At 45.0% G+C, this 27,298-nt stretch overlaps 1 protein-coding gene across 1 annotated transcript in view; it reads right to left on the bottom strand.

Annotated features, from left to right (window-relative positions):
- The window catches only part of TRMT1 (tRNA methyltransferase 1), a 60,395-nt gene that overhangs the window by 9,536 nt on the left and 23,561 nt on the right, over positions 1-27,298 (bottom strand). Inside the window, exons 7-15 of the mRNA XM_068274208.1 lie at positions 26,855-26,967; positions 18,935-19,083; positions 18,765-18,848; positions 17,455-17,524; positions 10,825-10,959; positions 7,837-7,919; positions 6,399-6,507; positions 4,076-4,152; positions 3,869-3,988 (exon numbers count right to left, since the gene is read on the bottom strand). Of these exons, the coding sequence (XP_068130309.1) occupies positions 3,869-3,988; positions 4,076-4,152; positions 6,399-6,507; positions 7,837-7,919; positions 10,825-10,959; positions 17,455-17,524; positions 18,765-18,848; positions 18,935-19,083; positions 26,855-26,967 (940 nt within the window). The remainder of the gene's footprint in view (positions 1-3,868; positions 3,989-4,075; positions 4,153-6,398; positions 6,508-7,836; positions 7,920-10,824; positions 10,960-17,454; positions 17,525-18,764; positions 18,849-18,934; positions 19,084-26,854; positions 26,968-27,298) is intronic.

Below are 27,298 nucleotides of genomic sequence, written 5' to 3'. Positions count from 1 at the left end.
TCTTTTGCAGATATTGATCTTTTGTGTCTGTACAGCATCTGTGTGTGCAGCATCTTGCAAAGATTTTTATCTGATGGGGAGTTCAGCTCCATAGAATAGACTGTGTAGAGTATGGCTCTCATACTACATGAAGGGTGGTAAGATTGGTCTGTGATCTTTCATTTCCCAAAGACTATAGTCTGATGTGTGTATGCACCTTTTGGCTGATGGCTCAAGGTACAGATAAGTCTGCCTCTGTGTTGTTTACAAAAAACATGGCTGCTGTCATTGTATCACAGGAATAATCATATTCTATCAAAACTGTTTGCAGCTAAATTTGCTGTGTAAACCATCTAAACTTTAGAGAAGATATATAGACAAGTTACTTGTTATAGTTAGTTTTTCATCTCGGATCCGCTTTAAGCAATTTTGAGTGTGGCATGGTTGTTGGTGCCAGACGGGCCGGTCTGAGTATTTCACAATCTGCTCAGTTACTGGGATTTCCATGCACAACCATTTCTAGGGTTTACAAACAATGGTGTGAAAAGGGAAAAACATCCAGTATGCGGCAGTCCTGTGGGCTAAAATGCCTTGTTGATGCTAGAGGTCAGAGGAGAATGGACTGACTGATTCAAGCTGATAGAAGAGCAACGTTGACTGAAATAACCACTCGTTACAACCAAGGTATGCAGCAAAGCATTTGTGAAGCAACAACACGCAAAACCTTGAGGCGGATGGGCTACAACAGCAGAAGACCTCACCGGGTACCACTCATCTCCACTACAAATAGGAAAAAGAGGCTACAATTTGCATGAGCTCACCAAAATTGGACAGTTGAAGACTGGAAAAATATTGCCTGGTCTGACGAGTCTCGATAGAGTCAGAATTTGAAGTAAACAGAATGAGAACATGGATCCATCATGCCTTGTTACCACTGTGCAGGCTGGTAGAGGTGGTGGTGGTGTAATGGTGTGGGGGGATGTTTTCTTGGCACACTTTAGGCCTCTTAGTGCCAATTGGGCATGCTCTGATGGCTACTGCCAGCAGGATAATGCACAATATCACAAAGCTGGAATCATTTCAAATTGGTTTCTTGAACATGACAATGAGTTCACTGTACTGGATCTCAACCCAATAGAGCATCTTTTGGGATGTGATGGAACAGGAGATTCGTGCCCTGGATGTGCAGCCCACAAATCTCCATCAATTGCAAGATGCTATTCTATCAATATGGGCCAATATTTCTAAAGAATGCTTTCAGCACCTTGTTGAATCAATGCAACGTAGAATGAAGGCAGTTCTGAGAAGGCAAAAGGGGGTCAAACACCGTATTAGTATGGTGTTCCTAATAATCCTTTAGGCGAGTGTAATTATAAGCACTTCATATGTTTCAAAGTCTTTTATTGACAATTACATGAGATTTATGCAGAGTCAGTATTTGCAGTTTTGGCCCTTCTTTTTCAGGACCTCTGCAATTCGACTGGGCATGCTCTCAATCAACTTCTGGGCCAATTCCTGACTGATAGCAACCCATTCTTTCAGAATCACTTCTTTGAGTTTCGGTTTTTGTTTGTCCACCCGCCTCTTGAGGGATGACCACAAGTTCTCAATGGGATTAAGATCTGGGGAGTTTCCAAGCCATGGACCCAAAATTTCAACGTTTTGGTCCCCGAGCCACTTAGTTATCACTTTTGCCTTATGACACGGTGCTCCATCGTGCTGGAAAATGCATTGTTCTTCACCAAACTGTTATTGGATTGTTGGAAGAAGTTGCTGTTGGAGGGTGTTTTGTTACCATTCTTTATTCATGGCTGTGTTTTTTTGGCAAAATTGTGAGTGAGCCCACTCCCTTGGATGAGAAGCAACCCCACACATGAATGGTCTTAGGATGCTTTATTGTTAGCATGACACAGGACTGATGGTAGCGCTCACCTTTTCTTCTCCTGACAAGCCATTTTCCAGATGCCCAAAACAATCGGAAAGGGGCTTCATTGGAGAATAGGACTCTGCCCCAGTCCTCAGCAGTCCATTCACCATAGTTTCTGCAGAAGAGCAATCTGTCCCTGATGTTTTTTTGGGAGAGAAGTGGCTTCTCTGCTGCCCTGAAGCCTTCTTAACAAGAACTGAACCTCTTTCCTTGAAGTTCTTGATGATCCTATAAGTTGTTGATTTAGGTGCAATCTAAGTAGCCATAATAGCCTTGCCGGTGAAGCCATTTTTATGCAACGCAATTCTTTGCTGGTCACCATGGTTAACAATGGAAGATCAATGATTTTAAGCATCACCCTCCTTTTAGGCTACTTGCACACCGAGACCTTGCGTTAGGTGCTACGTTAAGGTCGCATAACGTGCACCTAATGCAACGTATGGTGGTGCAGGAGAGGACGGTAGAGTGAGCCGCGTTAGGCCACTCTATCCGTTTAAGGTCTCCCAGAGTGGCGCTGATTGGCCGGCGGGACCACGTGATGCGGAGCGAGACACTCCGCATCACGTGGTCCCGCCGGCCAATCAGCGGCCGCCAGTGCAGTGAATATTAAGTAGCCATGTGCACGGCTACTGTAGCTGCATCTCCCCGCCTCCTCTCCGCCCCCCACTGAGCATGTGCAAACAGTCTAACGCGGCTATAGCCGCTCTAACGCCGTAGCATGCTGCACTTTCCGAACAACGTGCAGCGTTACATGTAACGCAACGTGGGCTGTGTGAACAGCCCACTTGTGTTACATTGCTGTGCGTTGGGGGAGCGTTACAGGCGCACTAACGAGCACCTGTAACGTCTTAGTGTGTAAGCAGCCTTAACATGTCAAGTCTGCCATTCTAACCCAATCAGCCTGACATAATGATCTCCAGCCTTGTGCTCGTCAACATTCTCACCTGAGTTAACAAGATGATTACTGAAATGATCTCAGCAGGTCCTTTAATGACAGCAATGAAATGCAGTGGAAAGGTTTTTTTGGGATTCACTTAATTATGGCAAAGCAGGACTATGCAATTCATCTGAACACTCTTCATAACATTCTGGAGTATATGCAAATTGCTATTACAATATTTTTGACTATTTTGTCTCAAAACTTTTGGCCGGGACTGTACACATATAGATTTCCACCAGAGTTCCAAAACAATCAATTTCTTTCTAAAAAAAAAAAAAAAAAAAAAAAAAAAAACAATCGATCTAGAAGGATTTAATTCCTACCACATGAAGTGCCTCGATTTTTAAAAGAATTCAGCACACAGCGTTCTGCTGTTCGATGCAACACAACTCTATGGCACATTGATCTACTTCCATTCCTGCCCTGCTAACGACTGACCTACATTTTCCATCCTGTCCAATCGATACTTTCAATTGATTGGAAATTAATCAATTCCCATCCAATTCGATCAGAGTAATTGAATCTAGAAGGAATCTAATGGGAAAATTGATGTCTGTATGGGTACCTTAAAGGGACCCTAAACAGTAGGTAAAATAAAAAATTCTGGCTCCTCTCCCGGTCCTGCTGGTGGCTCAGCTACCTTCCTGGATCTGGACGCTCCACATCATCACGGCGGTCGGCGTGACAGTCCTGCGCATGCGCAGTTTTCTAACACTGAATCACACATGCGCAGGACTTTTACGCCGCCGGCATGATGACACGTAGCGGCCAGGGTGAGCTCCCAGATCCAGGAAGTGTCGGCCCGACACTCGGCTCGGGTGTCGCTGGTAACATTCACCAGCAGGACCCAGAGAGGAACCAGGAGACCTCGCGGCCTACGGTGGGCTGGAGGAAACCCAAGGTAAGTGACATTTTTTATTTTACCTACTGTTCAGGGTCTCTAAGATTGCATTAACCCAAATGTTTTCATACCATGTGTGTTGGAAACTGTTCAACGTTTATTAACAGCGATATTTGCTCACCCGGCTTTTGCTCGCGCTTTGGGGCCCCAATTGGCCTCTGGATTCTCCTGGAACCTCTTCAAGCCCAGTTTTCGAGATTTCGGGTTGGCGTCTTTATGGATTGCAAAGCTGACCTGAATCCTGTATAAAGCAGTCACACGAGATTATGGTGTGCAGCCTATGAGAGGGGTACAGCGAGCATATAGAGCATAGGAGAGGATTACTGACCCTGGCTCTTTACTGAGGATGTGGTGAGCTGGACTCGTCTCCGATAACTTCTCTCTCTTCACAGGATTTTCCTTTTCCTGTAAACAACAAGCAGCAAATTACTTGAACTATAAGGGCTCTTTTCCACTATGAAGCACAATCATAACCGCAATTGGGTTTCAAACAATTCCACTAATGCGACTCAGCTCAAATCGCATCCAAAATGCAGCAGAATGACGATTGCGCTTGGGTCAAAATTGCGACGCAAATCTGATCGCACTAATGGAAATGGCAGCTGCCATTTCCATTAGTCTTACTGTAATCTACGTTTTGCGATCCGTTAGAAATCGTAATCGGATCAAAAAGGGCCCTAAAGCAAATTATTTGAGCCATCAGGCCTCGGACCCCCTACAGATCACAGCTGCTCAGTCGTAATAGCAATGCTTAGGAGAACTCATGTGACCAGTTTGATCAGCTGACAGATTTGTTAGGTTCTAATTTGCTGTGATGACTTCTTGGTTTAACACATGATCAGCAAATCAGAACCTTACAAATCTATCAGCTGACCAAACTGCTCGCAAGCTTCTCCAGGAGATCTAAGCATTTCCATTCCTATCGCTCAGCGTTTTTGCTAGCATCTTGTAAAACAATTTCGGCAGCAACTCCGGGTGTTTTTTTGTAGTGATTTTATTGCTAGCAATGTTTGCAGTGTTGAAGTACTGCAAGAGATTTTGGGTACTGCTGTTGGTTTCTGGGTAGTACAAAGTCACATTCAAATCGCTATGCATAGCGATTGAAAAGCGATTCTGGAGCAATCCTATATTTAAAGGGCAACTGAAGTGAGAAGAATACAGAGGCTTCCATTTTTTTTCTTTTTAAACAATACTAGTTGCCTGGCAGTCCTGCTGATCTATTTTGCTACAGTAGTGTCTGAATAACACCAGAAACAAGCATGCAGCCAATCTTGTCACATCTGATAATGTCAGAAACACCTGATCTGCAGCATGCTGGTTCAGCATCTATGGCAGCCGATCAGCAGGACAGCCAGACAACTGGTATTACAGGCAATTACAGCCAGGCAACAGGTATTACTTAAAAGGCAATAAATATGGCAGCCTCTATACTCCTCTTGCTTCAGTTGCCCTTTAACATTGAAATGCGATCGCTAGAAAAATGGTGCAGGCAGAGCGATTTAGCCACTTTCAGTGGCATAGCGATTTGTGGAATACCCGGTGATCATAGATAGCATAAATCACTGCTAAAAGCAATCTAGTTGGTCATAATTACACAATAACATTTAAAACATCAGATGTGCATACTTGTACAGGGCCTATGGCTAAAAGTTTAAACAGGATCAGCACAACAGCCAGGCTACTTGCATTGTTTAAAAGGATATACCATAAATATGGATTTAGCTTAGTAACCCGTGTGCTCTCAGCAAGTCACCCTAGTTGGCCCTTGGAGCGTTAAAGAAAACCTGTACTGAAAAAAGTTCCCCTGCGGGTACTCACCTCAGTAGGGGAAAGCCTCTGGACCCTATCAAGGCTTCCCCCATCCTCCTGTGTCCCACGGCGGTCTCGCTGCAGCCCACGGAACGCACAGGCGACAAATCCAACAGCCTGTGCAATATTTACCTTTTCTGGCTCCAGCAGGGGGGCGCTGTTGCGGCTCTTCTGACGGAGGTAGGCGAAAATAGCCAATCTCCGTCTGGTCCGCTCTACTGCACAGGAGAAGGGAGACTTACGCCTGCGCAGTAGATCGGCCCAACGGAGATCGGCTATTTTCGCCTATCTCCATGCAGAGAGCGGATACTGCGCCTGTGATGGAGCCAAGAGGTGAATATTTACATCGCCGGGAGGATTTTCTCTGCCACCGTGGGACTGAGGACGACGGGGAAACCACAATAGGATCCGGAGGCTTCCCCCACCCGACTCGGTAAGTACCCCCCAGGGGAGGTTTTTCATTACAGATTTTCTCTAAGGGAGTCTTGATCAGGCACTCCTTACTTATTACTGATATAAGTCATCTCAGTCATGTAAATCTACAGTACAGAATTAGGCTAAGTAAGAAAGAAGAGTCAAACTTAATAATTAAAAGAAGAAAACCATAATAAGCTGGTCTCTGAATATCTTGAACACTGATTGTTTTGATTTTATTAGAGAATTCTATCATGTGCTAAATACAATGTATCCTTCTGACTATATCCAATGAATCTCTGGATACAGTTGTTCCATATAACTGGCATTGGAAGCTGATTTCTAGCATCATTTCCAGATCTCTCCAAGCATCTCGAGTGGGAATATCATAAACTCTCCTGCTAGACGCAGCACACCGAGGGACTCACCCAACACCTCATTATGTCCCAGATGACAGATGGAGGGGCGTCGGTTTTGATGGCATTCTGACAAGCATGTGACAACGAGACCCTGTACCCGGCATTCAGCAGAGCAGACCTGCAAAAGAAAATAGGATAGGGTATTGTGCCACATCTTCAAGAATAAGTGAAGTATAACTTAAAGGATACGGTAGCGATTAAAAGATCTAAAACATGATGTCTACTGTATGTGTGCGGGGGGGGGGGGGGGGGAGGAGGGGGAGCTGTAAAGATTATAACTGCACCTCCCTTGTCCCGATGTCGCCATCTGTTCTACAGTAATTGGCCCGCTTTTTTTTTCAAATTCTAGCCAGCATGGTCAGTGCCCCCTGACCTGGACATACTACGCTACGCATGCACAGCATGCCTGCTTGGGGCGGACCAAGGGCATGTTCTGATGGCAGTGTACATCACATGGGGTCACCGGGGAGGCTGTCACAAAGAACCCAAGTGGACATACCGTACACGCGAAGCGTAGTATGTCCGGGTCAGAGGACATCGACCAGGATGTAAAGAGCGGGGCTAATTGCCTGAGAACGGCGGGTGACGCCGGGGCACAGGAGATGATGTAAAAGCATCTTCACAATTCCCCCCACACACACAGTAAGCATCATTTTTTAGATATTTTAAGTGCTAAGGTATCCTTTAAAGGGAACCTAAACTGAGAAGGATATGGATTTTTCCTTTTGAAATAATACCAGTTGCCTGACTCTCCTGCTGATCTTGTGTCTCTAATACTTTAGCCATAGACCTTCAACTAGCATGCAGATCAGGTGCTCTGACTGGAGTCAGACTGGATTAGCTGCATGCTTGTTTCAGGTGTGTGATTCACCCACTACTGCAGCCACAGAGATCAGCAGGACTGCCAGGCAACTGGTATTGTTTAAAAGGTAACATCCATATCCTTCTCAGTTTAGGTTCCCTTTAAAGTATTCCAATAGAACAGTGTCATAACCAGATCTTATTAAAGCCCCTTGTCCAAAATTGCCTGAATTAGATACTCAGCTAAGTAGAAGAAGCCTCTGGATAATCCAGAGGCTTCCCCATCCCCCTTGCCTCCAGCAATCCAGCATTGGGACCCCCAAACCTCTTCTACACGGGCTTGTTGATGAGTGCTTGCAGCTGCACTGCACAGTAGCTCAGAACTTTTATGGCACTGGCAGACACAAAGCATCCTGTGCACACAGTGCAGCTGCGCTTTTTCATAGACAGGAGCTTGCCACGAACTTCCAGAGGGTCCAGCCCTGGATCTGTAGTCTGGAGGACAACGTTGGAAGTCTCTGAAGGCAAGTATGACTTTTTTTTTTTGTTAAAGGTTACCTTTAACGGGGATTTTTGACAAATTAATAAATTACAACTATTCAACTGTTATTTGTCAACATTAAGTCTTGGCCAAGGATTACTTTACCTGAACTTCAACAGCCCCGGGGTGTTACAGCGGACGGTGCTGCTCAGATTGTCCAGGGTGTAATATAACGGAATATCCAGTTCCTGCAGAGGTGAGAAAAAGTTAGTGAAACACAATTTTTTTTTTTTTTTTTAATGGTGGAACAACTCTCAAACTCAGCTCTTCACAACGCAGATGAAATGTAAATTGCGCAAAAGGTGGATCAGTGCATTACCAGGCTGCCTCCGAATGGCCTATCAGAGGTGCGCTGAGCCCCCCCAGAAACTGCAAACGCACCTTGAACCCAAACAGAAGCTCTGCATATACACCAAAAGCAAGGCTGCTAAGTGGGAGCAGCTGACCAAAAATGAATTAGTACATGGCAAGGAAATGAGCAGCGCTACTTAAACAGATAAGTGCCTACCTGCAAGAGAGTGCAAGCCCCACTTGATAGGAGTGCACCTCTGATAGGAGGCCATATTCGGAGGCAGCCTGGTGATGCGCTGATCTACCTTTTGCGCAATTTTCAATTTTACTTGGTGGTGCACCCAGGCTATGCATATGCATAGGTTAGGATTTAGTTAGTGTAAGGTCCCCTCCCATCGAGGATGACTTCTCCGCAGTGGGAGGGACGAGTACTTCACAAGTTGCATGCAAGCTGTTACAGGAAACCATCATCCTCCAGTGGTAGACAGGTCATGTGTATCCTAGGTGTGTATTTTACCCCACAAGTGGGGCTTGCACTCTCTTGCAGGTAGGCACTTATCTGTTTTTAAGATGAAATGTAATGTTGATAAATGTAAAGTCATAAAGTCGTGTACATTGGACATGCCAATGATAGAACAACACAAGAAAAAATGGCTTACAGTTGGGAACATCAGGCTTGGAGAAGGACTTGGAATACTGGTTGATAACTAGTTTAACACTCATATTCCAATGCCAAGCAGCATCAGCTAAAGCAAATAAAATTCTGGGATGAATAAAACAGGAAATAAAATCAGGAGATGCTAGTATACTACTCCCTGTGTTTAAGTCCCTTGTGAGACCACATATGGAGTATGGGATACAGTTTTGGGCAGCACACTATAGGAAGGACATTAACATACTAGAATAGGTACACAGCTGTTTCTTTAAAGCATAACTAAACAGTTTCACTTACCTGGGGCTTCTGCCAGCCCCTTGCAGCCTTCCTGTCCTGCACCGGTCCTCCACGATCCTCTGTTCTCCCGCCGCCAGCGACTTTCGTTACAGTCGACGCGGCAACTGCGCCTGCACGCCCCGAGCCACATGTATCCATCTTCACGTTCACACCCGCAATTGCGTCCTGCGTAAATAGCAGGATGCTATTGCGGGCATAACACGAAGAAAGATACATGTGGCTCGGGTCACGCAGGCGTGGTTGCCGTCCACTTGCAAGTCGACGGTAACAAAACTAGCTTGCGGCGGGAGAACAGAGGATCGTGGAGGACTGGCGCAGGACCGGAAGGCTGCAAGGGGCTGGCAGAAGCCCCAGGTAAGTGAACACTTGATTTTTTTTTTAAGTATTCAGTTCCAATCCTGGAAGCTATTAAAAACAGCCCAGCCAAACATCAGATTGGTGGCATATACCCCTTTCATTGAGCACCAGTGGTGAAGGGCTTCTTGGCTAAGTGGACTAAGCTGAGCAGCTGGACATCCTATTAGATCCAGCATGTCCAAAGTCCGGCCCGGGTGCCAAATCTGGCTCCCGAAGCTCTCTACAGGCACTAGTTCGTACCCCCAGCACTCTCAAGAATGGCGATACAGCCCTTGACCTAAAAAGTTTGGGCACCCCTGAATTAGATGAAAAAGAATGAGATGAATGCCTGCGAGCTCCCCGTTTAAGGTCACCCTGCCTTAGGGATAGACTCACAAAACTCTATACCCTACACCAGAGGTATCTTACACCTGCTCGTCTTAAAAATTCTCCCCCCTCAGCTTCTAATATATGTCCAAAATGTTTGCAAGCATTTGTATTTTATATCATAGCCTAGCTGCAACATCCAGTTTCAGAGACAGCTGTATATGTAAAGTATTTTCTTACATATAGAATTAGTGCAGCTGTCACAGCTAAGGCCACATACAGACATCAGACCATAGTCTTTAGAAAATAAAAGATCACAGACCAATCTTACCACCCTTCATGTAGTATAAGAGCCATACTCTACTCAGTCTTTTCTATGGAGCTGAACTCCACATCAGGAAAAAATCTCTGCAGGCTGCTGCACACACAGATGCTGTACAGACACAAAAGATCAGTATCTGCAGATCGGTTCCTGCCAAAAATCCATTCCTGCAAATTGCAATGATAGTCTATGAGATCTGCAGATCATCATACACACATGATTTAACTGACATTCATCTGCAGATCTGCAGATCTGAAAATCCATCCTGGTGGATCTGATCTGCAGATGAATGTCAGTTAAATCATGTGTGTATGATGATCTGCAGATCTCATAGACTATCATTGCAATTTGAAGGAATGGATTTTTGGCAGGAACAGATCTTTTGCAGATACTGATCTTTTGTGTCTGTACAGCATCTGTGTGTGCAGCAGCCTGCAGAGATTTTTTTCCTGGTGTGGAGTTCAGCTCCATAGAAAAGACTGTGTAGAGTATGGCTCTCATACTATATGAAGGGTGGTAAGATTGGTCTGTGATCTTTCATTTACCAAAGACTATGGTCTGATGTCTGTATGTGGCCTTAGTCACTGACTCTCACTTAACAACAGCTTATCTCCTATTCACCTATGCAGAACGCTCCCAGCTACGTGAGCGGCACAGGCCTGCACATGCACAGCGACCACCGACCTCGCCGGGTTGGCGGCTGCTACTACAGAGGGGACCCCGGGAGGCTTGGAGCAGAGCTCTGACGAGAGACACAAAGCCTTGCAGGGGCTGGAGGTAGCCCCAGTTAAGTAGATCTCATTTTGTTAAAATTGCCGATATTTCCTTTAAGGCATTGCTAGACAGCGCACATTTATGTTCTTACCTCAGTGGCCATGCTCAGCATCCCAGCTATTCTGTCTGAAGTCTTGAACCTCTTTGGATTGCGCTCTGTGGCTGACAGAATTCTCTGCACAAATTCCGAGTCATGAAGAGCCTCTGCCCAGATAGGTCCTCCCACCTGGAACAAAATGTCTGCATCATCACAATGACAAACCTGAGTCCGCTACACCATCTGGAGTATGTGGAAACGTGCAAACGTCCCCAATTGTGTGCTTACTGAACATTTCCTTTAAAGCTACGGCCCCAAAGAGGCATTATTACCAGCACTGCTGCTATTATAACCTCCTCTTATTACTAGAGGATTTTATTTTATGTGGAACCTGCTCTAGTATGAGTCAGTTCCACTCTGGAGTACACTTAACCTGTTGCCGACTGCTCCACGCTAATTGGTGTGAGCAGTGCGGCAGCCCCAGGACCGCTCCACGGTCATTGGCGTGAACGGCCGTCTATGGGGCTAGCAGGAGATCGCGCGCATCTCCTGCTTGGGGGGGCGGAGCTCCGCCCCACCTTCAGTCTCCGAGCGGTTTAACACTGCAGTCCTTAAGTGGTTAAAAGACACTAAAGCAAAAATCGCCTAGGACAGCTGATCATGCTGATTTGCTGGTGGGGGACGGGAGGGAGGAAAGGATATAGAATAAATTGAAAAAAAAAGTACATTTTATTGAGAATTTAATAAGATAAATATTTACCCCCCCCCAAAATAAAAAAAACAACACCTGGGGGGCGGATCAGACCCCACCAACAGAAAGCTCTGTTGGTGGGGAGAAAAGGGGGTGGGTGGGAGAAATCACTCGTGTGCCGAGTTGTTCGGTTGTTGGCCTTAAAGCTGCAGTGGCCATTTAAGCAATAAATGTCCTGGTCACTGGGGGGAGGGGGGGCAGTCCTTAAGTGGTTAAAAGACACTAAAGCAAAAAAAATAAAAAAATGATATAATGATTTGTATGTGTAGCACGGCTAAGAAATAAAACATTAGGAGCAGATACATAAGTCTAATATTGTTGTTTCCAGTACAGGAAGAGTTACACTCCAGTTATCTATGCAAAAAAGCCATTGAGCTCCACGACTTTCAAAGTTGCAGACAGCTCTGTCTTCCGAAGCTTATTATCTCAACTGTTAGTCACTGTATTTTCTTTTTCTCCTCACAGGACAGGTCAATAGTTCACTGGCCTGCTCTGTAAAATCATTTAGAATGCTGAGTAGTGTGTACACTGCAAATATTAAGAGAAGGATGCAAATAAAAAAAAAAACAAAAAAAAACACCACTATAAAACTGAAAAAAAATATGAGAATATTTTCTTTGCTACTAATCTTCTAGTAATTATCCGTACTACACAACCAATTCGTTATATCATAATTTTTTTTTCTGCTTCAGTGTCTCTTTAAAAAAGGGGTGCAACAGTAATTTGGGCCCCCGGAGATCGAAACAGCACAGGGAAATTTGAGTGCACCATGTGCCACAAAGCCGTAATGTGAATTACGGCTGTAGTGGCGCTCAGACAGCAATTTGGGCACCTTCAAAAGACTGAGCCAAATTACTTTAAAAACAGTCAAATTTATCAGTGTAACAGCGAATATAAGGATTGGGCCGAGGATGAGGCAAGAGAGGCTCCAGCAGGGCGCAGTGTAGGAGGGGGGCGCACAACTCACTCAGCTATCATTCCCCTATTGTGTTTGAAGCAGAGAGAAATAAGAAAAAGGGGATACTGCAGTGACTGCAAGCCAGATAACAGATTAAGGTGTTGTGGGCCCTGGGGCATCTCTTAGTCTCATAGCAATCAGTGTGCGACGACTGGGGTGGGAGGGATGGGGGGGCGCACTTTGCTGTCTCAGCCTTGGGTGCTGGAGGACCTTGTCCCGGCTCTGGGGAATAGTTATGAACATCGCTGGGACTTTTGCAGGAGCAGGGTGAGCAGTTTTCCGGCTTCACCCTGCCCCCAAATTTCCTGGCGCCATTTTTGCATTTATGCCCACAGACAGCCACAAGAATAATATCGGTAAATTACGGATATTCTAATATGGATCATTTTGTAGTTTCGATAGTAGAATATCAGTGATTTTTACTGATATTTTACAATGGCCTTACTAGGGCCTCAGCTGATACCGATGCCTAACCCTAACCCCCACTGCAATATCCACCGATAATTACAAACCCCACCGCTATCGCAGCTGATTTAACCACCTTCGCCGCTAAATACCCCCTCCCTTACGCTAATTGGAGGCATCCTAATTCCGATATTTATTGGGCTGCCGGCACCCAAATTACACCCTGGGTGCTGCGTTTGACATTGCGGTCTACACGGCGACCATTTTAACTTAGTGTTGCCGGCACCCCAATTACCTGCTTTGCACTCTGAACGAGAAAAATATTTAAAAAAAAAAATTTCTGTAGAAAATCATTTTAATGGAATTGTTGTTAAGTTTGATCTTTTTATTGTATTGTGTGTGGCCACCTTTACAGTGCTGCATAATATGTTGACACTTTATAAATACAATACATAATAATACGACTTACAGGTGACACAGGCCGGGCTAGTAAGGTAGATATTTTGATGACCCAATTAGTCAATAAGGTGGCAGTGGTGTACAGTATCTTAACCTTTTCACCTCAAAGGGTTTTTCCTCTCAAAAAACAGAGCAATTTTCACCCGTCAGCGCTCCTTCCATTCACCTATAACTTCATTACTACTTATCACAACGAAACAATCTATATCTTGTTTTTTTCGCCACTGATTAGGCTTTCTTTGGGGGGTACTTTTTGCTAAGAATTATTTTATTCTAACTCAGTTTTAATGGGAATAATAAGAAATTTTTTTAAAAAAAATATTATTTCTCAGTTTTCGGCCATTATAGTTTCAAAATAAAACATGCTACCGTAATTAAAACCCACACATTTTATTTGCCCATTTGTCCCGGTTATTGCAACGTTAACATTTTTTCCCTAGTAAATGTATGGCGCCAATATTTTATTTGGAAATAAAGGTGCATTTTTTAAGTTTTGCACCTACCCCAAATTACAAGCCCATAATTTATAAAGTAATTGTAGTATACAGTTTTTGTATACATATTAAAAAAGTTCAGTCCCTAAGGTAACTATTTATGTACAGTATTTTTTTTTTTATTTGTAATTTTTTTTTTAATTAAAAAAAATAAAAAATAAAATGGTAACTTTAGGGGAGTGTGGGAGGCCAGGGGTTAATAAAAAAAAAAAAGTAACGGGATGATAAACCGAAAAAAAAAAAATGTGATGTAATACTACAATTTGGCCCCATTTGGTGACTTCAGCTTCGCACGGAAACGGAAGCACTATGCGCACGGGATTCATTAATGGCAGAGCCGTTTAATTAGACGGCTGCAGCCATTCACACAGGGAATTAGATCAATGAATGGGATTTGTTTTCCCATTCACTGATCTAGCGGCGGGCAATCGGCGGTACCAAGCGCGGGGGCAAGAGGGGGGACGTGGCAGAAGGGACATAGTACCTACACCCCTGCACAGAGTTGTGGCATTTTGCAGGGGCGTAGTTACTCGTCCTAGGGGAGGGGAAATCAGAATCAGAATCAGAATTTATTATCGCCAAGTACAACGGTGGATTGTACCCGGAATTGGTTTTGGCGCATACAGGGTCGTTGATGAAGAAACAAGAAATAGCATACAGTTAAGCATGGCACATACATAGGAAAAGCATACATAGGACAACATTACAGCTTGTGCGTACAATTAAGCAGAGTGCAGCATTGCATACAGTTAAGCATGGTACATACATATAAACAATAAAAACAATTAAAGCAAAAATAAAAAACAAGACAGAGAGCATTGCAGCATACACGTACAGTTGTATGGTTAAATGGTTAAAGAGAAACCGTAACCAAGAATTGAACTTCATCCCAATCAGCAGCTGATACTCCCTTTCCCATTAGAAATCTATTCCTTTTCTCAAACTGATCATCGGGGGCTCTGTATGGCTGATTTTGTGGTGAAACCCCTCCCACAGTGTGAGGTCAGAGCCTCACAGCACTGAGGTACATCACACCGTGGAAGCCTTGTTGCATTGTGGGAAATAACAGCTGTTTCCAGCTGCCGAAAAAGCAAGCAGCATCTTCTTCCAGTGACATCACTTGCCAGCAATAAAAATGTCACCATATGGTAAAAGTCAGAATGTAAATCAGGGAGAGGAAAGATTTTACAATGAGTAAACACTGACTAAACCATTAATACATCATTATTGTAAAAATTAAGCACTTTATTATTTTCACTGGAGTTCCTCTTCAACTGAGTACACCTTTCACATTTTTGTAAAGATCTTGTTATATCTTTTAATGGGACAGCACTAAAGATATGACACTGATGCTTTGTAGTGTACAGCTTGTATAACCGTGTAAATTTGCTGTTCCATCAAAATAACAACATAGCCATTAATGTCTAAACAGCTGGCAACAAAAAGTGGCGGAACTGGTGGATATTAGAGACCCTGCGCTCTCCCCTCCCTTCCATTTGAGGTTGCCCCCGCAGATGCTCAGTGGGGTTTAGGTCTGGACTCAGGCTTGGCCAGTCCAGCACCCTTACCCTCAGATTCTTTTGCAAGCAGTGGTGATCTTAGAGGTGTGTTTGGGGTTGTTATGTTGGAATACTTCTCTGCGGCAAAGTTTCTGAGGGGAGGGGATAAGCTTCAGTATGTCACAGTACAGGGTGGAATTCATGGTTCCCTCAATGTACTGTAGCTCCCCAGTGCCGGAAGCTCTCATGCAGCCCCAAACCGTGACATCCCTCCACCCGGCTTCACTGTAGGCTAGAGACACTTGTCTTTGTATTCTTCACCTGGTTGCCGCAAAAAAAGTCTAATTGGGCAGAATGTTAACCTTCTTCACTTAAGGGCATACTCGCTTCTTGCCAGCTGTTTGGACATTAATGGCTGTGTGTTGACCTATTTTGATAGGATAGCAAACACACATTGTTACACAAGCTGTACACTGACTACTCCGCATTGTATCAAGGTGTCATAGCTTTAGTGTTAGCTCATGAAAAGATAGAAAATATTTACAAAAATGTGAGGTGTATTCACTTTTGTAAGATACTGTATGACTGCACCATGCTGAAACTCACAGAGCTATTCAGTACAACCCAATCCTAGTGCAAGTGGGTGTATAAGAAGATTGTATAGTTGTATTACTAAATGTAAAATGCAGTATCATGTCTACATGAAAGTGAAGTGGAAAAAAAAAACGTATGCTATAATGAATTGTATGTGTAATATGGATTATTAATAGAATATTAGTAGCAAAGAAGAGAGTCTCATTTTTCTTTTTAGTTATATAGCTTTTTTTAATTTATTTTTTATAACATTGCATCATACTGTCACAGTTGCAGTTTTAAAACCACACTCTATATTTTAAAGTGTAACTGTCGGGCATAAAAATCAATTCTTTACTTTTATCTGGTAAACAAGTAATGAGGACGCTAATCAGGCAATCCAAAAGATAAAATCACTATTACTTTTATTGTTGATAAATGATAATTCCCCAGTTTACCGGACTTATTTGGTACACAAAAAAAGGAAGTTGCAGGGCATGCTGGGTTGTCCTTTTTTGCTTCTCTACTTCCCCTCAGACTTAACTAATGAAGCCTGATTGGGTGAAGCCTCTTTTCCTCCTGTTTTCCCCTGCCACACCTCTGTTCCTCTCTGATTGGCCAATGTTTCTCATGCTGAGACAATGCACTCTCTATAGTGAAGGGCGGGCAAATCAGACAGAGGAGAGTTATGCTGGGGATACACGGTACGTTTCTGTAGAGTGTATCGAGCAACTGATCCGGCCAGCACATAATATTCAGCTGGTCCGATCACGCTGCTCGACCCCTGCCGGCGGACAATGGCAGGGAATCGGGCAGCTGATAAGGAGCGCAGGCGGGGACGAGCGGTAATCGACCCGCACGGATGAGCGGGGATGCGGCGGGCGTCGATGTGGCGGCTAATCGGCCGCCGGATCGACTCGTGTATTCCCAGCATAAGGGAGGAAATGACATGAGGATTGGCTTCAAAATAGCCACAGTTAAAATGGAAAATGCTAAGAAGGATTTTCTCTTTTTTTACTGTAGAAAAATCACTAAAATCAAAACGTGGGCAGTGCAACACATGTGTTATGCAAGTAGAGCAAGTATTTATCTACTTCTATGTTTTTTTTCCTGAGATAGCATGGCTGACAGCTCCTCTTCAAGCAATAAAACGAAGCAGAAATAATAACTCTTTGAACTTTCCTGCAGTAAAACTCTATATCAAGACGTCTCTCACGGTTCCTTGGCTGTTTACGTTATTCAGAAAACTGGACTGTATTCGATCCAGTGGGTTGAATAGCTCAGAGCAGTTCTTTTGCATAGATAACAACTGAAGTTTTTTAAAATCTTCCTGTACTGGAAAACAATAAGACCCTTTTCCTTGCTACCAGTGTTCAATTTCTTAGCTGTACTACACATACATTATCTCATATGTTTATTTTCACTTTAGGTTTGCTTTAACGTTGTGGGCAGTTTTAAAAGATACAGTATGTGAAGCCCATAAATGACAGGCGGTGTCCTTGTGCACAGAGTATACACCAATACTGGATAAAACCTAAACCCTACCTGGTGTCGCTGCTGGCAGAATGAACAGTTCATTTCCACAGGTGGGCCGCAGCCAGCAGAGTATTTCATGCTGGTGGGAACAAGGAGACATCATTACCAGATAAATCATATGAACTTGGTCCTACATGGTTTCAGGCAAAAACACAAAAACATGCTTATAGTTTATTAAAAAGATGGCGCTAAAAGAAACCCCCATGTCACAGATGACATCACTCTCCCACAATGCACCTGTAAGTCAAGCCTCGGGATTCCTGCCTAGGCAGAGTGTCTTGATGGAAGATGCCTTTTACTAACAGATCATCATATTTGACAGAAGAATAATGCTAAGGCATGTACAAATGACTTTTGCTTGCAGGGATTAAATCCCTCAGGTGACATTTTGGGACGAAGTGCTGTACAGATGTGTCAATAGCCTACAGACTAGCAACATGTTCTGTTGATATGGAAGGGGGGGGGGGGGGGCTGGGACTATGGCACGGGGCAAGGAAGAGAACAATGCGTTTTGCATACAGTATGCAGAAAGAATGAACTTACTGAGCATTTTTTTTCAACACCTAAAAACACACTGAAACAAAAAAACAAAAAACAAAAAACATACCAATGCACTTTTTGCGAGCCCAATACATTATGGTCATTTTGCGATTAAATACCTGTAAGTGTGAACCCTGCCAAAGGGTTTAGCCTCTATGTTTACAATATGGACAGTTGCCTAGGTAGAGCTCTCCAGCAGTCTATTCACAGTTGCTGATAAGAACTAGTTAGGCAAGCTGATCTGCCTAAACACAAACAGAACACAAAGCAGTGAATTTCTTCATCACCTATATGTGAAATTAAGACTTTTCACTGTGTGATGCGCAAGAGTTTGGGTCCACTTTAAATGGCCAGAGGCTGTTCACAGGTAAATTTACCCTCCGTATTCAAAACTATTGAGAATATTGAAGATTGTTGCCTGCAGGGACTTGATCCCTTCAGCGGACATTTGGAGCCAAGAGCTGTACACATCTGTCGCTAGCCTATAGGGTAGCAACATGTTCTGTTGCTATGGAGGGGGAAGGAGGGTCAACGGGGCATCATATGAACAGAGTGAATGGGGCGAGTAGCAGAACAATGCCATTGGCTGAGACGAGCACTGTCTGATCACCGATGCATCGAGGGGGATTGGGTGCCACTGTACATTCTCGGCAGAGAAAGCCCTGATCGGAACCACCTAGAATGTGTACATGGCTGTAGCGCATTCAGTAACAAAGGCTTCTTTTCACAGACAGAGGTAATCACATACTTGTGTCCAGAGAAATGATAATGCAACTCACTTGTTTCCATGGGCAACAGCTCTCCCCATGCGTTGCAGGTGGAACGTTCCACATCCCACACAGTTGTACACCAGAGCTTGTTTGCTATACGAGAGGTAAGCAAGGAGTTTATTTTTTATTGTGATATAACGACAGAGATCATCCAAGTCTGCAGATAGCGGTAGGCTCACCTGGCAGACATCTTTACCTTGGCCTGTCCTGTGAAGACTCGCACAAACACGCGGATGTAGAAATCAGCAGAAATACTGAGCAGAGGCACAATGTAACGCTGGTAACAGTTGGAGCGCAGGTCCAAGCTATGGAGTAGGATACGCAGGGCCTGAAAAAAAAAAAAAAAAGGGATGACGCAAAGCCTCATTAGGGAAATTAACAAAAAACAGAACATTTATATCGTGCTTTTCTCCTGGCGGACTCAAATCAACAGGGCAGCAGCCACTAGGGGCACCCTCTATAGGTGGTAGCAGTGTTAGGTCTAGTCTTTGAATAAGTGCTGGCTTACTGAACAGGCAGAGCAGATATTTGAACCCAGGTCTTCTGTGTCAGAGGCAGAGCCCTTAAAGGGAAGGTTCAAGCAAAATAAAAGTTTAGTTTAGACTCACCGGTAATGGTGTTTCTAACCATTCTAGGGTATGGCCTTGAAATGAGAGAGACTCCAGGCTCCTCCTCCTGATGAAACACAATCAGCAAGAAGTTTAAAAGACCCCACCCCGCCCCTCTACCTTCAGTACGTCAACAAGAAATAAGGCCACCAAGACACCCCCCAGTGCCCTAACTGCTGACTTTATATAATATCACACCCAAGTGTGCTTTAGGTTAGAAGATAGAAAAGAGGGAGGGAAGATGTACGCCATACCCTAGAATGGTTAGAAACACCATTACCGGTGAGTCTAAACTAAACTTTCTCTAACCATTCTAGTGTATGGCCTTGAAATGAGAGACAGACAAGTAATCTCCACTTACATCAGGGAGGGACTGCTGCCTGTAACACCTTACGGCCAAAAATCATATCTTGCCCCGATAAAACATCTATTCTGTAGTGCCTCATAAACGTTGTCGGGGTCTTCCAAGTGGCTGCCTGGCATATCTGCTGCAGTGATGCGCCTGCCTTCTCTGCCCATGAAGTGGCCATTGATCTAGAGGAATGTGCCGTGATTTTGTGCGGTGCTTCCTTGCCTCCTATTTGATATGCTTCACTAATAACTTTCCTTAGCCACCTTGCGAGTGTTGTTTTTGAAGCCTGTGTACCCCTGTTAGGTCCTGTGTATGTTACAAAGAGGTGGCTGGTTTTTCTAAATTCTCTCGTCTTTTTGAGATATTGAAGTATAGTCCGCCTTACATCCAGGAAGCTGTATTTCTTTTCTTTTTCATTTGCCGGACTCTGACAAAAGGAAGGTAAAATGACCTGTTGAGTCCTATGGAAGTCAGAAACCACTTTTGGGAGAAAATTAGGATCCGGTAATAACACTATCTTGTCCTCCAAGATTGTTAGAAAAGGCTCCTTAATAGAAAAAGCCTGCATATCGCTTACTCTTTTTGCCGTGGTAATTGCTGTTAAGAATAGAGCTTTAAGCGTAAGCCTTCCAATATCTAATTCTTCCAACGGCTCGTATGGTTTGTCCATTAACATCTGCAACACTAACGGCAAGTCCCACTGTGGTGCAACTTTCAATTTACCTAGTCTTGATCTCTCCACTGCCTTAAAAAAATCTTTAATCAGCGTGACCCTAGCCAGCTGTTTGTCTAAAAAGAAAGATAATGCTCTACACTGTACTCTTAGTGTGCTTACTGCAAGGCCCATTTCTACATTCTAAAATGTCCGAAATGGAATTTGAAACTCTATTCTTCTTCCTGCACCATGCTACATATGCCTTCCACATCTTACTGTAGATCTTTTGCGTGACTGGCTTTCTACACTTCAGAAGGGTTTTTATTACCTCTTCCGACAGCCCCTTAGCTCTTAGGACCTCTTCCTCAGATAACAAGCTGTGTAACTGAATACTTCCGGATTTGGATGATATAAGGGACCTTGATGTAGAAGGTCTTTCCTGTCTGGTAGCCTGAGGTATTGACCTCCTGCTTCTCTCCATAGGTGGCTGAACCACACTCTCTTGGGCCACCAGGGTGCTACTAAAATCATGTTCACGTTTTCCTCTTCCCACTTTCCTAGTATTTTTGCTATCAACTGTATCGGTGGGAACACATATACTGTCCTGTATGGCCAGGGTTGAGACAGTGCATCTATGGCCACTGCTTGACTGTTCCTGTGCAGTGACATGAATTTTTTCAGCTTTTTGTTCCTTGGACTTGCGAACAGGTCTATCTCTGCCTCTGTCCATCTTTCCTGAATCTGTTCGAATATCTCCTGATTTAGGGCCCACTCTGACTGTTTTATCGTGTTCCTGCTTAGATAGTCCGCCTCCGTGTTTAGGCTGCCCTTTATGTGAACCGCTGAGATTGATATTGCCCTTTTTTCTACCCACTCTAGCGTCTGCATACTTATGTTCAATAGACCCTGAGCTCTCGTTCCCCCTTGCTTGTTTATATAAGCTACCGTGGTGATGTTGTCTGACAACACTAGCAATTCTCTTCCCTGAATCTGCTGGTGAAACCTCTGCAATGCCAACTGAACTGCTCTCATCTCCCTTGAATTTGAGGATTCTAGTTCTTGCTCTTTGCTCCATGTCCCCTGGACCTGCCACGAGCCGCATACTGCTCCCCATCCTTTGCTGCTCGCATCCGTTGTTATTTTTACCACCTTTTGCTGTGACCATAATCTGCCCTGCTGTAGGTTGCTGCTCTGCATCCACCAATTTAATGACTCTCTTATCTCGTCCGGGACTGCTACTTTTAAGTCGAGAGACTTCTGTGTCCTGTCCCATCTTTCTAGTAGAAAATTTTGTAATTTCCTGCTGTGTAGTTGGGCCCATGTTACCGCCGGCATTGCTGAGGTCATGAACCCTACTAGCCTCATTATCTGTCTGATTGCCACTGTCCCAGACTATCTGGAAGCTGACTGTGTCCCCTGGTAGGTCGGAAACACAAGAATACTGAAGGTAGAGGGGCGGGGTGGGGTCTTTTAAACTTCTTGCTGATTGTGTTTCATCAGGAGGAGGAGCCTGGAGTCTCTCTCATTTCAAGGCCATACACTAGAATGGTTAGAGAAAAAACGAGTTTCACTTACCTGGGGCTTCTACCAGCCCCATGCAGCCATCCTGTGCCCTCGTAGTCACTCACTGCTGCTCCAGTCCCCCGCTGGCAGCTTGCCGACCTCGGAGGTCGGGGGACACATTGCGTACATTTTTACGCATTCCCGCTAGTGCAGGAACATTAACACATACATTTTTACGCGTTACTGGTTCAATGCGTAAAAATGTGTGTGTTAATGTTCCTGCACTAGCGGGAATGCGTAAAAATGTACGCAATGCGTCCCGCCGACCTCCGAGGTCGGCAAGCTGCCAGCGGGGGACTGGAGCAGCAGTGAGTGACTTCGAGGGCACAGGATGGCTGCATGGGGCTGGTAGAAGCCCCAGGTAAGTGAAACTCGTTTTTATTTTGCTTGGACCTTCCCTTTAAGCAGTACACTATCCAGCCACTGAACTAAAGGCTGTAAATCACTCAAAGGCACATAGATAATACTGGTTTTACATTCTTTAGTTCAGGGATTTTATAATTTCATAGATCTACACTAAAATAAAAAATGGTCCAGCTAAAACTATATTGTAAAAACATTGCGTTATTGCAAAAGAGGAATCTAAACATTCCGCTGCAACGTATAGCAGGTGGTGATCTCCTTACTGTAAGCATCAGTGACTTAAAGGGGAACTATGGCGAAAAATTGTAAAGTTTTAAATATGTGCAAACATAGACAAATAAGAAATACGTTTTTTCCAGAGTAAAATAAGCCATGAATTACTTTTCTCCTATGTTGCTGTCACTTACAGTAGGTAGTAGAAATCTGACGCAGGTTTGCGCTATTAAAGTCTCCCAGGATGATGAAAAGGGCCTGCCTTCCCAGAGGCCCTTTTCATCATCCTGGGAGACTTTAATAGCGCAAACCTGCGTCAGGAGATGCCCCGCTTCAAGCAACACATATCCTGCCCCACCAGGAACAGCAACATCCTGGATCATTGTTACACAACCATCAAGAATGCGTACAAGGCCACCCAAGGTGCTGCACTGGGAAACTCAGACCACAACCTAATCCACCTGATTCCCACCTACAGAAGGCATCTGGAAACTACAAAGCCCGCTGTAAAGATCGTAAAAAGCTGGACAGCCGAGGCTAAGACGGAGCTACAGGCCTGTTTCGATTGCACTGACTGGGCGGCCCTAGAGGCACCCTCCCTGGAGGAATGGGCAGAGAACATCACCTCCTACATCAATTTTTGCGAGGAGATGTGCGTTCCTTCAAAGACCTTCAAGATCTTCCCAAATAGCAAGCCGTGGTTCAACAGCAAGCTGCGCCACCTCCGGAAAGCCAAGGAGGAGGCGCACAAGCACGGAACCCCAGACGAGTTCAGGGATGCAAGGAACGCTCTGAATCGTGAATTGCGGGTCGCGAAGAGGGCCTACTCTGACAAGCTGGGCCACTTCCTCCAGTCAAACAACCCACGTGAGGTGTGGAAAGGCCTCAGAGCAGCCACGAACTTCAAACCACCCCCCCAGCATGCGACCCCCAGCACCTCACTGGCCGAGGAACTAAACAAGTTTTACTGTCGATTTGAGCACCATCCCAAGCAGCCGGCTAACCCGGCACCCTTGGAAAAGCCCTCCCCGCAGGTCAAGGTTGACCTAGTGCAAATAGAAGTCCAGGAAGCAGATGTACTTCGCCATCTCCGCAGACTCAATGCCAGGAAAGCAGCAGGCCCAGACGGCGTGTCACCAACTTGCCTGAGAACCTGCGCGGACCAACTGGCCCCCACGCTCACCTCCCTTTTTAATAGGTCCCTGGCGGAAGGCAGTGTCCCCTCCTGTCTCAAAAGGGCCACAATCATACCGGTCCCAAAAAAGCCAGGCAACACAGAGCTCAACAACTTCAGACCTGTGGCCCTCACCCCCATAGTCATGAAGATCCTCGAACGTCTGGTCCTTGCCCACCTGAAGCGCCTCGCCAGCCCCCTTCTCGATCCACATCAGTTCGCATACAGGGCCAACAGATCCGTGGATGACGCCATCAACATCAGTCTGGCGCACATCACGGAACACCTTGAAAGACCAAACTCCTACGTTAGGATCCTGTTTTTGGACTTCAGCTCGGCATTCAATACAATCTGCCCAAATATATTGATCGACAACCTGGCACATCTTGGAGCCGGCACCACACTCTGTGCGTGGGTAAAGGACTTCCTCTCAAACAGGACACAACAGGTGAAGCTCGGCAACTGCTTCTCCACTGTGAGTACGACCAACACAGGTGCTCCGCAGGGGTGTGTTCTGTCACCTCTCCTGTTCTCATTGTACACCAACAACTGTACCTCCTCCGCGGACTCCGTAAAGGTCATCAAATTTGCGGACGATACCACTATCATTGGGCTCATAGGGGAGGCGGGGGAACACGATTATCGAAGCGAGACCGAGAGAATCGGCAGATGGTGCGAGGACAACAAGCTTGTCCTAAATGCAGCCAAAACAGTGGAATTGATCTTGGACTTCAGGAGACACTCCCCCACACAACAACCAATCTTCATCAACGAGATTGAAGTGTCCAGGGTCCCCAGCGTTAGGTTCCTGGGCACAACCCTAACGAGCGACCTAAGGTGGGCGCAGAACACCTCCAAAATCCAGAAGAAGGCTCAACAGAGACTATTCTTCTTGCGCCAATTGAAAAAATTTGGTATGCCTCAGAAGCTGCTGTCCAGCTTCTACACTGCCACTATTGAAGCTACCCTTTGCTCCGCCATTATCGTGTGGTATGCAAGAGCAACCGCTAGTGACAAGTACAAGCTTCAAAGAGTTATCAGCTCAGCGGAAAGGATCATCGGCTCTCCTCTGCCGCCGCTAGACCTCCTCTACACCACCAGAATGAAAACAAGGGCTAGCAGGATCTCCCAGGACCCATCCCACCCAGGCTGCTGCTTCTTTAAGCTCCTCCCATCGGGCCGACGCTACAGGACCACCCGCTCTAAGACTAACAGGCGTAGGGACACCTTTTTTCCCCAAGCAGCCCTCCTGCTGAACTCCTGCCTCTCGTCGGCAAGCCAGCCGCACAGGCCAACTTAGCCAATCAGCCCGGTCAAGGGCACACTGGAGCCAGGGCCTGTAAAGAACCCAGCTATTACCCTGGTGCTCCTCTTGGACTCTTTTCATTTAACTTACTTATCCAGGAGCAGCACAACATCCAAACACGGAAGATTTCTGCTTGAAGCAAACCGCATATTGTACTGCATAGACCGTCAAAAATGTGTAGGCACTGCCTGTCTCGATGGACTATTGCCTGTCTTGCTGTATTATCGTTATTTTCTGTCTCGCTTGTGTTTGTTATGCTTATGTTACTGTCTATTGTATGTTGCCATTGCCATGTGAACCACAACCAATTCCGGGTTCGACCTCGGTCGCACTTGGCGAAATAAATGATTCTGATTCTGATTCTGAGAAGTGACAGGTTTTGGACCAGCCCATCCCTTCATGGGAGATTCTCAGGGATTTATTTATTTTCAAAAGCACTTAGTGAATGGCAGTTGCTCTGTCCAACTGCCAAAAAACTGGGTAGCGAGCAGGGAAGCCGTCCAGCATCATATCATAGTTTAAATCCTTTTTAAGGAATATCTTTATGAAGAATAAAAGCCTTGCTGAGAATCCCCTAAAACTAGTCCAAAACCTGTCACTTCTGTCAGATTTCTGCAACCTACTGTATGTGACAGCAACATAGGAGAAAAGTAATTTATGACTCATTTTACTCTGGAAAAAACTGTACTTCTCATTTGCCTATGGTTGCACATATTTTAAATTTTTATTTTTTCGCCATATTGCCCCTTTAAGTCCATATCATTGGGAGGGGGGGACTGGGCACACCAATCTCCACCAGCTGCTGCCACATCCTGGTGACTTACAGCATATGCAATAGTTGTCATTCACAGACCGGTACAGATCTCAAAGCAGCAGAGCTGCAGCCACTAGCACATGCTCAGTAACAAAAACAAACAAACACCACAGGGCTAGTGCTGACCAGCTCAGCTCTTCTAGTACACAGGTGCCCTCATCAACTGAGTACCGGAGTGTACTGTCTCCTATACTCCCAGTTGTCTGCAACTAGGGCTGCACAGCTACTGCCTCGTTCTGGCCAGTCCTAGCTCCTATACATTGAAGGGAACCCGAAGTGGGTGGAATATGGAGGCTGCCATATTTCCTTCCTTTTAAACAATGTCCCTTGTCTGGCTGTCCTGCTGCTGATCTTTCTAATCAGTAGTGTCTGAATCCCACACCTGAAACAACCATCCAGTCAATCATCTGATCTCCATGCTTGTTCAGGGTCTATGGCTAAAAGTATTAGAGGCAGAGGATCAGCAGGATAGCCAGGCAACGTGCATTATAAAAAAAGTAAACATACATGTCAACCTCCATATGTCTCTTACTTTGGATTCCCTTTAACCTCAGAGGACAACTGAAGTGAGATGGATACAAAGGCTGCCATATTTATTTCCTTTTAAGCAATACCAGTTACCTGGCTGTCAAGCTAATCCTCTGCATTTAATACTTTTAGCCATAGACCCTGAACAAGCATGCAGCACATCAGGTGTTTCTGACATTGTCAGATCTGATAAGATTAGCTGCATGCTTGTTACTGGTGTTATTCAGACACTACTGCAGCCAAATAGATCAGCAGGGCTGCCAGGCAACTGGTATTGTTCATAAGGAAATACATATGGCAGCCTCCATATTCTTTGCAGTTCTGTTGTTCTTTAAACCTACAGGGCGTGTTATTTTTGGTATAAGATGGCCTATAAAGTGTTCTGATGCAAAAATCTCCCTTTACTCATCAAACCCGGTAAGCCGCTGCCTGGAAGTGACTGGAGGCTGCAGGGCATTGTGACTGTAGAAGCAGGTGGAAGGGAGAGCAGCAGTCAGCAGATTGTAACAGAGGCACCACTCACCATTTCATGGCAGAACTTGGACTTCAGGGACACGGCCCCATATTTGCTGTAGCACGTCTCTCCATTGTTCCCAGCCAACACGGCCATATCTGTACACGTTACACACAGCAGCCCTGCAGAAGGAAGAGGGGGTGAGGCTCCATACAGTGACAGAGAAGGTAAAAATGCTCTGCTGGCCATGATGAAGTCTTATGGGACACACAACAAAATCAGGCAAAGCATGCTGACCAACGGACAGAGGTTCATAGACTATGGAGCAGCTGCCCTGCTTAACCAATCACATTTCAGATGATGAGCAAAACAAGGATTCTAACTGGTTGCTGCCCTTTTGCTCCTTTTTTTTCCCTATTTCAATTTGCTTATTAAAAGAGCAAATTCATCAGGAGTTGATGGATCTACTGAGTAGAATGCTGCAGATTTTGGTTCTGCTGACTTGAGTGGAGG

Source organism: Hyperolius riggenbachi, chromosome 3 (assembly GCF_040937935.1).
Source record: "Hyperolius riggenbachi isolate aHypRig1 chromosome 3, aHypRig1.pri, whole genome shotgun sequence".
Lineage (NCBI taxonomy): Eukaryota > Metazoa > Chordata > Amphibia > Anura > Hyperoliidae > Hyperolius > Hyperolius riggenbachi.
The sequence above is the reverse complement of the archived record's forward strand: the minus strand, read 5'-3'. Positions and strand labels throughout refer to the sequence as shown.